We start from the raw sequence: 17,583 nt of genomic DNA on the forward strand, positions 1-17,583 counted from the left end.
GTCCGGGGGGCGCGGACTACGAGCTGGGCTTTGGGAGGGGGAGTGAGGGCCTGAGGGAAGTGGGGGGAGGAGAGGTGGACAGAGGGGAGAGGGAGGAGGAAGACGGAAGAAGAGGGAAAAAAGAGGAAAAGAGGGAAAGACGGGAAGGAAAACAGTTCTGAGATCCAGGAACTGGTTTTAGAAAAAGCAGAGGAGGAAAAGAGAAATAAAAGGGGGGAGCCCCCTAAATAATCATCCTTTTTCTGTCTCCGACGCCCCTTACTCCGTCTCATCTCCCCTCTCCCTCTGCTTCTTCCTCCTGCCTTAGCAGAACTTGTGTGGCTGGGATGCGTGGCCCTCGGGTGTCAAAACTTTGAAGATTAATGGATTACTTTGTTAATGACTCCAGGCGTCAGACTGAGGTGCTTAAATGATTTGTGAGGTGCGAGGCGTCTTCCCGACAGTCCCAAACAATGCGCGGAGTGTGCGGGGGAGGCAGAGGGCGGCCGCCGGCGGGACCGGCAGCAGGGCTCAGCACTCTCACGCACTCACACACTCACACACACTCCCAGGCGCACACACCACCTCCGTGTGGATCGGGAGGCAGGCAGGCACCTTCGCCCTCACGCACTGCCACGCATCCCCAACCCACACCCACATATATGTATTTTTGCCCTGAAAAAAGTGTAAATAAAGCCTCGCTGGCCCCCAATGAGGCGTTCCTTCCCGACTTTTTTGGATCAATCAAACAGACAGTGGCTTCTTTTGATTAAAGCCCAAATTGTCATTGGGCAGAAGCAATCATGTGACAGCCAATTCGGTCCAATTTCAACCTTGTCTCCATGAATTCAATAGTTTAATAGTAGCGCGGTCCCCATACGGCTGTAATCAGTGAATTAGAAAAAAAACACCCCAGCAGCGATCTTCTATGATAGATTTTTTTTTCCCCCTCTGCGCTCTCCTTTTTCCTGGGCCTTGCCCCCCCAAACCCCTCCAGAAGAGGGAACTTTTTCTCCGAGGGGGCTCCAAGGAGAAGGCCATGAATTACGAATTTGAGCGAGAGATTGGTTTTATCAATAGCCAGCCGTCGCTCGCTGAGTGCCTGACATCTTTTCCCCCTGTCGCTGATACATTTCAAAGTTCATCAATCAAGACCTCGACGCTTTCACACTCGACACTGATTCCTCCTCCTTTTGAGCAGACCATTCCCAGCCTGAACCCGGGCAGTCACCCTCGCCACGGCGCTGGCGGCCGCCCCAAGCCGAGCCCCGCGGGCAGCCGCGGCAGCCCAGTGCCCGCCGGCGCCCTGCAGCCGCCCGAGTACCCCTGGATGAAGGAGAAGAAGGCGGCTAAGAAAACCGTGCTGCCGCCCGCCTCGGCCGCCGCCGCCACCGGCCCTGCCTGCCTCAGCCACAAAGGTCAGTCCAAAGACTTGGCCCCAGGTCCTGGGACCCTCTTCCCCTTCTGGGTTGCCCTGAGAGCGGTTATGGGGGAGGGGAGCGTGAGCTGGGAGAGACGGGGAGAGGGAGAGATGCTTGGCTGCTTTCCCTTCCCCTGTGGGCTCAGGAGTGGGTTTGATGTGGAGACAAGGGATCCACAATGAGACATATATATATTTTTAAGAAGGGGGTGGGGGAACTTTCCCTAACTTGTGTAATGTGGGATGATTTATTTGAGTTGGAACTGACCTCCTCTTGTCTAGTTGTCCTAGAGTTTGGCTTTTTGACAGTAATGAAGAGTGATAGATCGCTCTTGCTCAGCTAAGCAGCTGATGCATTAATTATAAATTGTGGTGTGGCTAATATAAAGTTTGCTCCCGGATGGAGAGGTTGGGGGGAGCTACAGGCAGGAATCTGATGGAGGTGGAAGAGATGGGGTCTCCCCAGGCTAGGCTCCCAGGAAGGGCAGCACAAAAGCTTTACTGGATTCAGGGGCGGCCATTTTGTTGCAGTTGATCTTTTCTGCTATATTTATTCTCCAGTGGAATAACCCTGCTCGGACCCCTCCACCTCCAACTGTGCGTGTGTCTCTTGTTGGTTTCCCTTTCCTCAGAATCCCTGGAAATCGCCGATGGCAGCGGCGGGGGCTCTCGGCGCCTGAGAACTGCTTACACCAACACGCAGCTTTTAGAGCTGGAAAAAGAATTTCATTTCAACAAGTACCTTTGCAGACCCCGAAGGGTGGAAATTGCAGCGCTGCTGGACTTGACTGAGAGACAAGTGAAAGTGTGGTTTCAGAACCGGAGGATGAAGCACAAGAGGCAGACCCAGTGCAAGGAGAACCAAAACAGCGAAGGAAAATTTAAAAGTCTCGAAGACTCTGAGAAAGTGGACGAGGACGAGGAAGAGAAGTCGCTCTTTGAGCAAGCCCTCAGCGTCTCCGGGGCCCTTCTGGAGAGGGAAGGTTACACTTTTCAGCAAAATGCCCTCTCTCAGCAGCAGGCTTCCAATGGACACAATGGCGACTCCCAAAGTTTCCCAGTTTCGCCTTTAACCAGCAATGAGAAAAATCTGAAACATTTTCAGCACCAGTCACCCACTGTTCCTAACTGCTTGTCAACAATGGGCCAGAACTGTGGCTCTGGCCTAAACAATGACAGTCCCGAGGCCCTCGAGGTCCCCTCTTTGCAGGACTTTAATGTTTTTTCCACAGATTCCTGCCTGCAGCTTTCAGATGCAGTCTCGCCCAGTTTGCCAGGTTCCCTCGACAGTCCAGTAGATATTTCAGCTGACAGCTTTGACTTTTTTACAGACACACTCACCACAATTGACTTGCAGCATCTGAATTACTAAAAACATTAAAGCAAAACAAAGCATCACAAAAAAAAAAAAAAAAGACCCCTTTGACCAGGTGGTTTTGCCTTCCTTTATTCTCATTTTTATTTTATTTTCTTCTTGACTTACCCTCTTCCTCTTTTAAATGTTGGAAGATTTTTCTGTTTAGTGATTCCCTTGACCCAGTTTCAGAGTCATCTTTTCTCCAGACTATTTTGGAGTTTTAGTTGTTTTAAATCTAATCCAACAACCCTCTATGTGATTTCCTGAAAGCAATATATGAGGCCTGCAAGAAAGTGATCATATAATTGTATCTTCACTTTCTTTTTATTTTTGTATTACATTAGGGTGCATTGTCATGCATATTTTTGGTAGAATAAATTCTCCTTTGCTATAAGTAGCTTTCTTATTTTTTTCCTCCCCCTCTTCCTCAAGGCTCATAACAGTTCCTTTTTCCTCTTTTAGTCTAACTTGGTAAATAAAATTCTGGTCACAATCCACTTTCTTTTCCAATTTTAATATATTTATTGAATGGGCATGTTTAAAGTCTTCAACAGACAGAAACAGCAACAAAAAGGAAAGCCAGAAAAGGGTTAGGGCTTCTGAGAAGTGTGTTTTGCTTTTTTTTTTTTTTTAAGGGAATGGATTAGGTTTTCAACATAGAGGTTCAAGCCATAGATTTAAATTGGCAATAGAAACAGGATTGGGCAGCCTCAGAGTTGGGCCAAGCCCAAGTTTTTGAAAGTGGAGAAATAAAGTGCCTACAGAAACCTCCAAATCCAAGGAGGAACATGGAGTTTCTTTAACAAGCTACCAGTCTCCAGGTCAATTACTAAGTTATCAACCATTCATTTATTTATACATGTTTGTTTCAAATATCTACATCCCAACCCCCTCCCCCACAAATTCCCAAACATTTTCAGTGTGGTTGATTAGTCTCCCAGCTGTTGATGGGTCCAGGCAAACAGGTCTAAAACGGAAACAAACAAATAAAACAACGGTTACTAGCTGGAAAATGCACTTCAGAAAGGGTTCTTTCCAATCTTCTGGTTCAGTCATTCTAGGATTCTTTTTTTTTCCTCCAGGGTCAGAAAAATCAATATTTCATTCTTAAATCTGTTTACATGGCAAATAATGGATCATTAAAGCTTTGAAGTCAGGTTAGCAAGATGAGATTTAAAGTGGAGTGTTTCTACACCCCAGGTTATAGATTAACCCAGTTTCTAGAGAAAGAGAAAAAGCACTTTAAATGAAATATCAATAAAATGTGATCTAGGGATGTTGCTGGGTTGTTCTGTTTTTTTTTTTTTCCTCCCTTCTTATGTCTCCCCATGTTTATTTTTCCCTTACTGAGCTCTGTTCTGATGGCTACTTACCGTGAGAAAACACAGAGTGTAAGCAACATGTGTGGGGGGTGGGTTGATTTAAGAACCTGGCTCTTAATAGCAAAGGATTGGAAGTTATGAGGAAATCGCGATCTTTCTCCACGGGTTTACTGCCTACTTCCCCCACCTTTTTGCCCCCTAAATTCTGGCAGCGGCGGAGGCGAGTGAGGACCCGGGCAGGTCTCTTGCCCTCGGCGCAGAGCGGAGCGGAGCGGAGCAGGCGGCCGGGCCGCGGCCAGGGCTAAACCGCTGCTGTTTGAGATTCATCCTCCACTCATAAATCAAACGCTTTCTATGAATGAGAATGTCATCAAAGAGATCAATTGCAGGAACACATGCACAAATAAAAATCCTCTTACGTATTTGCCGGGGATCCCCGTCCGAAAGCATTAAGTTAGAAGCCGTTTAGTCATAATTCATTTTTATTGCTCTTTTAAAACAACAGCAGCTTGGCTGAGCTGCGGATGCCATGAACAGCTCCGGGCCTCGGCGGCGTTTTGTCTCTTCCTCGCTCCTTCCCTTTCTAGTAGAGCCATGAAAGGCGCTTTGAGCCCAACTAGCGGCTTGCAAGGGGCCGGGCTCGCCTTTCATCCAGTCTTCACGGGCGGTTTAAGAGACTTTGGCTCGAGTCGTGGGGTGCTGGCCTACTTGCCCCAAGGACCTCGGGTCTCCTACCCGGCGGAATGAGCCCTGGGATTTCGTGGGGGGTGGGGAAGGAACCGCGCTACGAGCCCGGGACGGAAGCTCCCGGGCTCGAGGCCAGAGGAGGCTGCCTTTGTGAGCCGCACGGGGAGAGCGGAGCTCTGGGCGACCAGCTTGGGCGGAGTCGGCTCCGCCGCGGGAGCCTGCCTGCCGGGAGCGGTGCGCGGAGGCGGGTCGGTAGCACGCCGCAGTGCAGCGTACTTGTGTGCGAGCGAAAGCTTATGTGTGATCCCAAGAAAAACATTCCGCCCACGAAGGCCGCGAAAAGAAGCCCGGAGGGAGGAAGAGAGGTGGAGGGAGAGGAGCTCAGAGGCCCAGAACTAGCAGAGGAAGGAGAGAGGTTGCAGACTGGAGTGACTTTGTGGTGTAAGCCCTGCGGCGGAGGGGGTCGTGCAGACCCGGGCCGAGGAAGCCAACAAAGGGACAGGAGTGAGGCAAGAGCCAGAACCTACCGACGAGCTTCGGCTGGAAGAGCAGGTCGTCCGCAAAGCCAGCCTGGACCCCCTAATGTACTGTCTCCTTCCCCCCAAAAGCCCCTTCTCTCTCCCTTGGCTGGACGCCTGGCACTCCCAAGGAAGCCACCTCCAGGAGGGCCTCCTTGCCTTTTCCCTTCTCCAGGTGCTGAAATCGGGGGGCAGGAGTGACCTTTCCAGGCCTCCCTCTTAACTGTGATTGGGGATAGGTCACAGGTCACAGGAAAATACCTTTCAAAAGGAAATGTTTAGGAAAAAATGCGCCCTCGCTTCTGAGGGAATCCACAGTCAAATGTCTGTCCGTTTTCCCTCTTGGGGAGACAGATTAGGAGGGAACTTGTATAGGTAGAGAACAGGACACAGAAACCTGAAAGGCTAACACCTCTGAAATGTGCCTGCCTCAAGCAAAACTTCCTTTTTTTAACCGGGAAGGGAAAGCTGGAGGGGAGTGGGAACCCCAAAGCCACACACAATCAGATAAATTTGATCCGTTGGATCCCCATGTGGTGAACATGGTCAGAGTCAAATCTGTACAGCATTGGCTGCAAAATTCTTGTATGATGTCTGGACTTCTTTTACCTAAGAATGCATCAATTCTTGGCCTCTGTTTGGCCTTTTCTCTGTACAAGCCAAAGGCTGACACGAGGCCTAATAGTAAAGAGCAATTAACGACCCCGTGGGCATCGGGGTAAGAGGAAGGTGATGGAGAACAGGAACGCTGTCCTGGGATGACGCTCAGATTTGCACGTGTCTCTCTAGGGGTAGACTTGCAGGTTTACACAAGGAACTACACAGTCAGTTACAAAAGGGAGGAGGTGTTGCTGGGGAAGAAGAGAATGTCCTGTCCACCATCAGCCATCTGTCCCCCGCCCCTCCCACCTGCCAGCTCCCACCCCTACTTGAATGGGAGGGTGTAGATAAAAGAGGCTCTACCACTTCTAACGTCCCCCTCCAGAAAACAAGAAACCTTGCGGGGGTGGGTGGGGGTGGGGAAGAGGAGTTCATCGTACTTCGCCGGAGCTGTGGTCTCCCCCTTTGAGGCCCGGGTGGGAGCCTGTAGGCTCCTTGTTCCTAGGGAGCCGGCAGATGGCCTGCAGCGCAGGGCCCGGCCCCCACGCTGGCCACGTCCGCTATCGTCATCTCTCTCTCCCCTCCTCCTAGCCCTCAAAATCCAGAGGCGGAGTTGCTCCCCGTAGGGCTCCCGGAGCAAAGCTAAGTGGGGAGGAGAAAGGGGCGGAGAGCGAGGAGAGAGGGAGGGCGAAGAGCCGGGCCACCCCTAGCCTTGGCCAGCAAGCCTAGCTCCCAAGGCTCACCCTCTCTCCCGGGCGTCGAATTACAGAAGCTCCCGGTTGCCACACTAATAGCCAGAGGGTGGGGAGGATGGGGAGGTGTGTGTGTGTGTGTGGCGCGGGGGGGGGGGGGGGGTGGGAGGAAAGGAGGCTTCAGGACTCTCCTTGAGGAAGGGAAGTTTCCTTTCTTGCCCTCGTTCCCTCCACGCCCACTTGGGTTCCTCCGAACCAGCCCTCTGCGTACTTCCCTCTCCATCCCGACTTTAGAGACCTGGTGGCCTAACCGTGTCCTACGCCACCGTTCTCGGTCCTCCTCAAGGAACCATAGGAGGGACGGAAGCCGGGAAAGCGACCCTTTCAGTTCCTGGCTTTCCGGGCTCGGCCAGTGTGCTAGTGGCCGCCCAGCGAGCTCCTCCTCCCCACTGATTCCCAGCCCGAGAGACCGCGGTGCCCTTCGTGCTTCTCACCTTTTGCCAATTAATCTTTCTGGGCGTGGTGGGGAGGGGGGCGGTGACGGGGGATGCCTTCCAGCCCCCACCTCCCAGAGCGGGGAGGGCGATCGGAGTTGGCGCGCGCAGAAAGCAGCTTCTGCTCCCCTTCGCCTTAGCGCTCCGCTTCTGCCCCTGCGGCCGTCGCAGCTGCTGCTGCCGCCCAGGCTGCCTGGGGGGGCGACTGCGCGTCACCTAGACTGGGGAGCGCCGGGGATTTAAATGCCACTGAAACGGTGATCCATCACTGCAGGAGCCAACAAACTTTCTCAGGAGGCTCCGCCATTGGCTGATAGAATCACGTGCCCCTCCCGTAGCGCCCTCCGCCCTCCCGCCCCCCCTCGCGCACTGTACATTCATATCATTTTTCTTCTTGGGCCCCATGGAGGAAGTGAGAAAGTTGGCACGGTCACCCAGGACTTCGCAGGACCCGGTCACTCAGTGACAGATGGACAATGCAAGAATGAGCTCCTTCCTGGAATACCCCATCCTCAGCGGTGGCGACTCGGGGACCTGCTCAGCGCGAGCCTACCCCTCCGACCACGGAATTACAACTTTCCAGTCGTGTGCGGTCAGTGCCAACAGCTGTGGCAGCGACGACCGCTTCCTAGTGGGCAGGGGGGTGCAGATCAGCCCGCCCCACCACCACCACCACCATCACCACCCCCAGCCGACAACCTATCAGACTTCTGGGAACCTGGGAGTGTCCTACTCCCACTCGAGTTGTGGTCCAAGCTACGGCGCGCAGAACTTCGGCGCGCCTTACAGCCCCTACACGTTAAATCAGGAAGCAGAAGTAAGTGGTGGGTACCCCTCGTGCGCTCCCGCTGTTTACTCTGGAAACCTCTCATCTCCCATGGTCCAGCATCAGCACCACCACCAGGGTTATGCCGGGGGCGCGGTGGGCTCGCCTCAGTACATTCACCACTCATATGGACAAGAGCACCAGAGCCTGGCCCTGGCCACGTATAATAACTCCTTGTCCCCTCTCCACGCCAGCCACCAAGAAGCCTGTCGCTCCCCTGCGTCAGAGACCTCTTCTCCAGCACAGACCTTTGACTGGATGAAAGTCAAAAGAAACCCTCCCAAAACAGGTCAGTCTTGCCATTCCATGAATGCTCCTTTATGATTCTGGAAGGAGCTGGTATGCTTAGTTTCCATGGAAAATTAATCATGTTTTTTTTTTTTTCTTCTTCTTAAGAAAAGTTCTTGCCTCCCACTTCTGTTATAGGGTGTGGAGAGATTCCCCAGGTGCTTTGGGGGCAGAGGAGCATCTGGGACTGCTGTGTTTCCAAAGGGGCTGAATTTTAGAGGTTTAGGAAGTGGGTAGGTGTGTGTGTGTGTGGAGAGCATTCTGTTAATATCTCCAGGCTCCATTAATCATGGTCTGACCATGCTAATGGTTGACTTCAGTTCAACACCTTACACCTCATCACTCACCCTCCCAAGCCCGGATTAGGTTGAGAAAGTCTTGATTCTCCCTTTTACCTGAAGGTTGCTCTGAAGCATGTAGGGAATCTGATATGATTATAAACATTTTTACCTTTTCCTCTCATTGCCCCCAGGGAAAATTGGAGAGTATGGCTACGTGGGTCAGCCCAATGCGGTGCGCACCAACTTCACCACTAAGCAGCTCACGGAGCTGGAGAAGGAGTTTCACTTTAACAAGTACCTGACACGCGCCCGCAGGGTGGAAATTGCCGCGTCCCTGCAGCTCAATGAGACCCAGGTGAAGATCTGGTTCCAGAACCGCCGAATGAAGCAGAAGAAACGAGAGAAGGAGGGTCTCTTGCCCATCTCTCCAGCCACTCCGACGGGAAGCGAGGAGAAGGCTGAGGAATCCTCAGAGAAGTCCAGCTCCTCGCCCTGCGTTCCTTCCCCGGGTTCTTCTACCTCAGACACTCTACCTACCTCCCACTGAGGCTGCCCCAGCCCCACTCAGCAGCCAGGGCTACTCCTCACGCTGGGACTTCTTACCCAAAGCACATTCTTAGCTTATCTTCTTTCCATTTACAATCTCTCTCTCTTCCTTTCTGATCCTATCTGGGGAACTCCTGGCTGGGGATAATGTGTTTCCAGAGAATTCTAGATGAGAGGCTTGCTGTGGGGGTGGGGGGAAAGGGGTGTTAGCTCCCTAATGCAGCTTGAGCACCAGCATCAATTTTCTGATGGCCCCTAATACCCCTACTTTTAGGATATTTCGACTGAACCTACAGCTCCTTTCAGATGCCCTTTGGAAAATAGTCTCCTTTGCCAGCAGAAATATATCAGAGAGAGGCCTCTCATCTTTTATCTACATGTATATTTACAGTTCTCTCCTACTTTGCCCTGAAAGTAGGCTGGAGAGAGAGGAGAGTCCAAGAGCTCATGAGGAAGAGATTCTCTATGAGCGTGTTTACACAATTAATTCATCCCTTAATTTAATTCCATGTGTGTGAGTTTGCTGGTTGTAAATACTTTGTCCTGAAAGATTTATCTTTATACAGATTTTCTAGAAATGTTTAGATTAATGTTTAGATTAAAACAGGGTGGGCAAACTCTCAAAGCTGGTACAACTTTGTATGTGATTATAGGTTAAAGAATAAAAGTTCTCACTTAAAATCAGATGCCTCAGAAGGTAGTCTCAGTTTGTTCCTTCAGTGAGTTAAGAAGGCCTGCAGAATTACAGGGGTCAGAAACCTTGCTTCCTGGGCTAAATCTCTCCCCATCCCCAACCCTTTCTTGTTTCTCTGGCCACACTCTATTTAAAATTTGTGCTGGGTTATCTGGGACCTAAAAGTATTATTCAAACCAGCTTCTTTCTTCCACAGTTAGCTGGATATGATGTATTTTCAGCTCAATTGTTAATGTGATGGATGGCATAATGAATGTATATTTTGTGTGATTCGTGAATAGTCTTTTGCATGTCGCACAACGTTTTGGTGTCCCTGAAGTACCACACTGAGTTCTATCAGTTATCCTTTTGTGATATTTCCCATTTCCTGTACAATCATGAACAGCTCTGGGATCCCGGGGTGGTGTGATCCAGAGCAGAGTTTACGGGTCTTAAGATGTCTGTAATAAATATATTCAAGTTTGAGATATGCTTCAGCATGGCTACAATTTGCTGGTTTCTCCAAAGTTGGCTCATTTCATGTGGGGAAAGGGAGAAGCGTGGTGGTGTGTATTTTCAAAGAGGTGGGCCTTTTCTTGAAAAAAAAGTAAAAGCTTTTCATCTTGTAGCTGAAGCTTCCCTTATGAGTGTAATTGCACCTAACACTGTCTATGGAATAGGTTGGTTTTGTCTAAAAGAGCAGCAGTTGCTATATTATAATCAAGTTTATCATGGAAAAAAAAAAGAATGGTGAAGAAATTTATGAAGCAGATCTATTTTTGAAACAAACATGGATACTTCCTGGGTCAAGTGCTAACCTTTTCACCTCCAACTCAATGTTGACATATATATAAACAGAATCTCCTTCAAAAGCTGAAACTCTTCAGTCAGTCTTTCCTCACATCAGTGAACCAAGAGATTCACATTTAATTAGCTCCAGTATAAAGCTGTTTGTGGATGAGGTCCCTACCCCACCCCTCTTCCTTCTTTTTGGGTTGTCAGTGTGCCAAAATATTCCACTGTTTAAACTCAGTGTGGTCTGTACTGAGTAAACCCTGCGTCCCTCTTCCAGTTCCTCCTGTCAATATCCACTCCTTCCTGTCACTTTTTAAACCCCTGCTCCCAATTCCTTCTGGGTTACACATCTCATTCCCATCAGATTCAGCTTTGATTTCACAGCCCTCATGGGTTTAAAGGGTCTACCGCTCTAATTTCATGCCATATAACTCAGAAAAAAAAATTAATTTTCTCTAGGTTCAACAGGTTCTTCCAGGTGAACTTGTGGAAGCTGCCCTGAAGTTGGTCAATATTCAAGTTGCTTCTGACCAACACTTGTATCTGCTGCTCTCAAATAGAGGAAGCCTGCAAAGAGTTCTAAGTGACCCTGCTCCCAGACCTGTTACCACGTTCCCTTTACTTTCACACAGTTTTGGAGGCTGTAATTTAGCCCCAAGAGCAGAGCAGAAATTTTACAGCATCACAAACAAATACAGACATATGACATCCTTCCTTGCCTAAGGGTGTTTTACAAAGGGGTTGGGGTTCAGGGTGGGAGGGGAGAAATCCTACAAAAGCTTATAATATGCAGGCCTCCTAGAGCATCCTTGAGATTTCCTGTAGTTCCCTGTCAAAGGGAGCAAGCCTGGACTCTGTAGGCACGGTTGCTGCGGCCATATCAAGAGCACCCGATACCCAGCGGCCCCCCCACCCCCCGCTCCTGGGTTTGGGGGTTGCTTCTAAAAGACTCAAGTGGATGGAAGAGAACTTCAAAGTCAGTCAACTCTTTCTTTCATTTCCCGCCTGGCCATATACAGTATCTTTTGTTTATTAGTATAAGACCACACAGCAAAACAGATGGCTGGTTTTGAAATACTTTAATGTGTTAAAGTGTCATTTGCATGCCACTGCCGAGATTTCAATATCTAAAAGCGGAGCCGACCCACTGGAATCCCAGAGATTCCAATCTTCAAGGTGCTGGTTTGTTTTAATGTAGCTGAGAGGAGAACAATGAATTATGGTAAAACATCCCAAGCTTTCTCTAGGTCATGGAATAAATCAGTTAACAAGCAATGCATTTAGGAAGCATTAATATACCTTTCAACGAGGAAAACATTAGTATCTTTTTAGTTGTCCCTATCGATTAAATCAAAGGCGCTTAACACATCTTATTTCAAGGTCTCTCTTTTCCTATTTAGGTCTCTGAAGAGCACAGTTAGCTCCTTGAAAAAAATGACAGCCATGGTAACTGAAATGACAGAGGATAGAAAATACAAAATAACATTTTACTGATAAATTTTAAAAGGACAAGAGTCTCAATTAGGGATTTGGGCTAAACGCAGTAGAATATTCCACTTTTCAAATGCTTTTCCTCTCTTCTCTCACCTTCATTCAAAGTACTCCAGAAATTCAGGGTGTCCTCAAATGGGACTGAGTTGAAATTGTGCTGTGACTCTGAAGTCTGTTCTCGGCTTCACCTTTGAAAGTTTACTTTTGGAGGCTATTCAGATGCCCTGGTGTTTTCCTCTGGGGCAATCAGATTCAAACCGATCAATATTTACTCAGTCTGAAAGGGTTGTTGAAAAGGCTGCTAACAACAAACTGCTTAGCTGCTCACCCCTGTTTAATCTCAGGTTCACCGAAAGTTCAAGAAGAGATGAATGCAGTGATGGGTCACTTTAGAATGAGTCCCAGCGGTTTATCTGAGCTCTCCGCTAAAGGCAACAATTATAGTTCCATCCCTCTTTGAGAAAGGGATAACTTTCCTATTATTCTTTTGCTAAACGGTGTTTACTAGAAACTTAAAACACTTTCCTCTGCCTTCCTGGCTTTTTTTTGGGCGGGGGGTGGGGGGAGCGGCACATGGAGACGGGCTTTTCAGCGGCCCTCCTGCCACCTCCTCTAGCTTTCGGCCAAGCCACTAGCTTTCATTTGACTTAAAATAAATTACACTGAATATTTAAAAAATGTTAAGTTAGCCTGACAGAAGAGATCCGATTTATTTCAGATGCCACGAGCTATGAAATGAAACTCTTTGGGCCATTAGAGTTTATCTTCTTTGCGAAAGTACAGGGCAAGATTGAATTGAAATCCATTTGCGTTTGAGTAATATCAACGATCAGAGCCCCAATATCCATCTGAGATGGCTGTTTAGACAGGAGTGGGGGGAGCAGAGGGGGAAGTGACTTGAGCAGAAGCAAATACCTCAGGTGGAAAGTCAACTTTAAAACTGTATGTTTCCTAGCACACAAACTGCTGAGATGAGAAAGGAAGACCCAAGGAACCCAGTGGGGAATGGTGGGAGAAGATGCTGGACACTGAAGCTAATTGCTACAGCTCTTCAGAGGTCGAAGTTCATGTAATCACTGCATAAATGCATACTAAATAGGGATTTATTAAGCTTTTCTAATGGCTGAGCACGTCTGTGAAGAAAAACGGTCACTGCAGATTGTGTTTCTTCCTGAAGAATAATCATCCTTGCAGTTCAAGTCTGAGTAGGAGTCTGGGTCTTTAATTTACTATTTTGAATGACAGGCAACACTTCTGTTTTAAAATTTTGAAATTGGTACATGAACAGTATCTTTGTTTCTATTGGCTGGGACTGAACAATACCTCTCTCAGAAATGCTATGGTTTTTCAATACACACAAGAACATGAGTTAGCATGCCCCTATCAGATAAGCTACTCACTAGACAGTTAACTTTGGTGACCCTCTGCTGTAAATAATCACCTTTTTGCCTGCATTTCTGAGAACACCTAGAAGTTCTGTCTTAGGAATTCTTGTACCTAGGTGACCAGAACAGAAAGAAATCCATCTACCCAAACTCCCATTTTATGAATCAGAGAGAGAAATCACCCAAAGGTGTATTGATTTGCCACAGAGCCCATAATATCAATATTCTTACTTCCCAAATGAAAACCAGAGTGGCTTAGCACCTGAGGTCAGTGCTCTGAATTCTAAATTCCTAATTTTGTTTCTTCCTATTTTATTCAATATGATTAGTTTCAGGCTGGATATTGTTTAAATTTTTTTACTTCTGGCTTACTAACCACACACTCAGTCAAGTTTTTTTATTTTGAGGCCATCAGGATAACAGAATCTCTGAAACAAATCTCCCAGTATGGCAGATGGAATGTTTTTGCCCACTTGTTTGAACAACAAAATGTTGGGCTACTTGCTGTTAAACACATGTGTTCTTAAAATAGAAAAATAGAGGTAGAGCAGGCAATGTTCAACATATATATATTTTTGTTGTTTTTAAATCTATACTAGGGAAGAGTAAATGAAAGAGGAGTTGCCTGAACCCAAGTTCAACCTCCCTTAAATTGCAAGAGGTATCACTCGAAAGGGCTTAGAGATGCAGGAACATTCCAGGGGGTGTCTTAACCCTGACTCTTTGTGTGTGTGCTTGTTTGTTTCTGTTTGTTTTGTGGCAGAGCATATCCTCCTAAATGGTTCTGGTCCAAATTTCTTAATTTTCTCCGAGACTCACTCATGAACCTAAAACTCAGACACAGATACACACACATAAGCACACACTCTAAGACCAAACAATAAACATCAGGTTTCCTTGCATCACAACATGCCCGGCTTTCCTTCATCAGTGGGGTCCTTCTGATCTCAGCAGAACTTGCTGCCCAAAGAGACATCTATGCCTGTCAGTGTTTGAAGAACTGAACTGGAATCCCTAGCGTTTTAGAGCCTTATTTTAAATAAAGCCAATTATCCAATATAGCTGCCTTTCGGGCTGCAGAACTGAAAACCAAATATCAATCAAGCAAAGCTGCTCAGTAGACTCTAGCCTATGGTCTGTTATATCAGGCAAAATAGTCTAGAGATTGTGTTTTTAGCTTATTTCAAATAAATGAAAAGACCAGTTTTTTCAACATTTCAGACACATCTAAAATGTTTCCATTTTAAAACATTCCATTATATTTTTCTTGTTAAAAATGTGTTTGTCAAACGTCTAGTCACAGGGCTAATCAATAGAAATCAGATTGTTTTACGTTTTCCTTTTAGGTTTGGGTGGTTATTTGGTTTTTAGGTTTTTTTTTTTTTTTTTTCTAAGCACTAAACAACTGTTTGCAACAGAAAATAAAGGAAAAATTATTGAATGGCTTTTTTCTTCTTAAGTCGGGAAACATTTTAGCCGCGCTGGACATTTCACAAATTACGACCTGCTGCCTTTTAAAAGAAAAATCGCCCAGACCCATAACGTAAAGGCAGAAAGCAATGACTTAAGATGGTAGGGAACCTTCCCTCGCTCCCACCCAATGTCAGCAATCTTCTTGGACAGGAATTTTCCATTCTGAGGAGCAAATGAGGTCCTTGCTTCAGGGCTCACAGGGAGCAGCTGCCTGAACCTCTGGGAGAGCATCGCGGGCGCAGAGACCTGGCCTCCGGGGACCGGGTTGGCGGAGGCCGGGGAGGTGGCGGTTGCCGTCCGGTCTCCGCGGGCCCGCGGGGGTGGAGAGAGCCCAGACGTCACGGCTACTACTACTTTCCCCCCTCGGCTTCCCTGCCTTCTGGCTCTGAGATCCGGAGCGAACGCCGCGGCTGCCTTTCGCGTCCTCGCGGGACCCACGCGGATCAGGAGGCAGCAGCAGCTGGGTCTCGGGGTGTGCGGGCGCTGCCGATCCCGGCCGAGCGCGCGCGGGGTTGACAGTGAACGCCGCGGGAGTCGGGGCGCGTCCGCTGCGGCGGCCGAGCGCCCCGCAGTGCCTCTAGGGACCATCTCGCCTCCAGTCTCCTTCTTCTTTCCCAGCCAGCACCCCTGCGTCTGGGCTCCTGGGAGCGAGTCCCAGGGGCTGAGCTGCGGCCTACGATGCCGCAGGCGGCCGCCTAACTCCTCGCGGCCTAGGTGAGGGCCATGTGTCCCGCCCGCGAACCCACCTGGGGTGCTGGACAGAACGTTCTCCCCGAGGAGAAGAAACCCAGGTCGGAAGCCTAGGCTTCACCTTTTTGATTTGAAAGCGGAGGGAGACTTTACTCCCGGCCTGTCTCTTCTTTCCAGATTTTCAAAGTGTATTTAATTGAGTAACATATTAATTCCCCTTCTGGTTCAATTCAGATGCTTTGAGGGTAGAGGTAGGGGTTTGCAGGTGTGATGAGTTTCTAAATAGTTCCTCAGTAGTGAATGTTCCTAGAGAGACAAGTACTTCTCTGCTCAGGGAAACATCTCTGGTTCTCAAATGTCGTCTTCTCATGAAGTTGTAGAGCCAAACCCCGCCTTGCGTCTGGTCTCATTTCTTTCTAGAAGGTTCCCTGGACTACATCCCACTCTTTCAGCTGAGTACCTCAGTACTCCATCTTTTGTTATAGAACAACTAACCAGAGTTGTATGTTAGTCTTGACTCTCCCTAAGAGATCTTATGCTTCCTGAGGGCAGGGCTCTTGACGTTTAATAATGATGAAATAGTCTCTTTGGAGAGTGCTCTGGACTGGAATTCAAGACACCTGTGTTTACTCTTTTCTCCTTCACAGTATAGGGTTAGGTAGGATACTTAATGTTTCTGTGCTTTGAGATTCTTAAATTAGAAAATAAGATGTATGCTTTTGTTGACTTTTAAGTTATTCTCTAAAATTTATGTGATTTTTCAGATTTTTGTTTGTGGTTACCCTGAGCCAGGTCCTATGTCAAATACTTTACAGACAGTAAATCACTTAATCAGCCCTGAGAAGGAAGTATTTTATTATCTTGATTTTCAGATAAGAAAATGGAGAATTCTAAGATGTTAAGTGACTTGTCCAGTGAATCCAGAGCCTAAATTCTTATTCATTTTGTTGTATTGTTTCCCCAGATAGCTAACCACAAAAGTCCTCTACAAAGAGTTATCAGATTATCAGTGTTTGATACAGGTACTAGCATGGATGATTGCTCACTGGTAAAGAATTAGACGGAGAAGGCATAAACTTTAATATCAGATGTATATGCAAACTGTGGCTGTACATTCTTGGGAAAATTACCAAATGGCAAATATTTGAATGAAAGCAAAGCTAAAGAGAGGTCAAATTTTAACAGTTCAGTCTGTGAGAGGATTGATTTAAGAATAAAAGATTTTTTTTTCATATCTTACAGTAATTGGTTAAGGAAATTATTTGCAAGGAAAGATACTGCTTATATTCACAAATTATGTCTGTGGCATGCCTAACATGTGGACAAAATTCAAAATATTTAATGTAAATTATAGATGTACTGTCTCTATGAAAGCTAACATCCATACAGCTGGAAACATTTGAATGCATGATGTCCCACACCCCAGTTTTCATTTATTTTATATACCGAAAATCCAGTCACAATTTGCATTAAAGAAAAAAGGAAAAGAATAATTCATCCTCACCCATAGGGGTTATTCCTCCTGTTATCTTATCACTTAACACTTGCTGACTGAGAATAACAAGAGGAACCAGATTCGACAAGCACTTAGAGGCATATATTATGAAGCCTGCTGCTGCTGCTAAGTCACTTCAGTTGTGTCCGACTCTGTGTGACCCCACAGACGGCAGCCCACCAGGCTCCCCCGTCCCTAGGATTCTCCAGGCAAGAACACTGGAGTGGGTTGCCATTTCCTTCTCCAATGCATGAAAGTGAAAAGTGAAAGGGAAGTCGCTCAGTTGTGTTCGACCCTCAGTGACCCTATGGACTGCAGCCTACCAGGCTCCTCCATCCATGGGATTTTCCAGGCAGGAGTGCTGGAGTGGGGTGCCATTGCCTATTATGAAGCCTAAAGAGAGCCAACCTTTAGAAGCCAGTTATTCTCAGAACTCAGTTTGCATGAAGTCCGGCTGAGTTATATGTAGAAAAGTGCTACATTTGCTACAATTTACTTCCTCTTACTTTTCTAGCAAGGGCTTGGCATAATTACAAACATTACAATGTTACTGATGTTATTTAGTTTTGAA

The 17,583-nt window shown here is 47.5% G+C and overlaps 2 protein-coding genes and 1 long non-coding RNA gene across 3 annotated transcripts; 2 read left to right on the top strand and 1 right to left on the bottom strand.

Moving 5' to 3' along the window:
- Positions 1-1,018: 1,018 nt before the first annotated feature.
- On the top strand, positions 1,019-2,771 carry HOXA2 (homeobox A2). Its single transcript, XM_068973226.1, has 2 exons — positions 1,019-1,397; positions 2,032-2,771. Exons 1-2 carry the CDS (start codon positions 1,019-1,021, stop codon positions 2,769-2,771), a joined length of 1,119 nt encoding a protein of 372 aa, XP_068829327.1.
- A 591-nt stretch (positions 2,772-3,362) lies between these two features.
- On the bottom strand, positions 3,363-7,314 carry LOC138080460 (uncharacterized). Its single transcript, XR_011144949.1, has 2 exons — positions 7,070-7,314; positions 3,363-3,723 (listed from the first exon to the last, which is right to left on the bottom strand). It is a non-coding gene; the product is annotated as an uncharacterized lncRNA (long non-coding RNA).
- A 224-nt stretch (positions 7,315-7,538) lies between these two features.
- Positions 7,539-9,011, top strand: HOXA1 (homeobox A1). The gene is made up of 2 exons (XM_068973373.1): positions 7,539-8,184; positions 8,656-9,011. Exons 1-2 carry the CDS (start codon positions 7,539-7,541, stop codon positions 9,009-9,011), a joined length of 1,002 nt encoding a protein of 333 aa, XP_068829474.1.
- Positions 9,012-17,583: the final 8,572 nt, after the last annotated feature.

This window comes from Capricornis sumatraensis, chromosome 5 (genome assembly GCF_032405125.1).
Source record: "Capricornis sumatraensis isolate serow.1 chromosome 5, serow.2, whole genome shotgun sequence".
Classification (NCBI taxonomy): domain Eukaryota; kingdom Metazoa; phylum Chordata; class Mammalia; order Artiodactyla; family Bovidae; genus Capricornis; species Capricornis sumatraensis.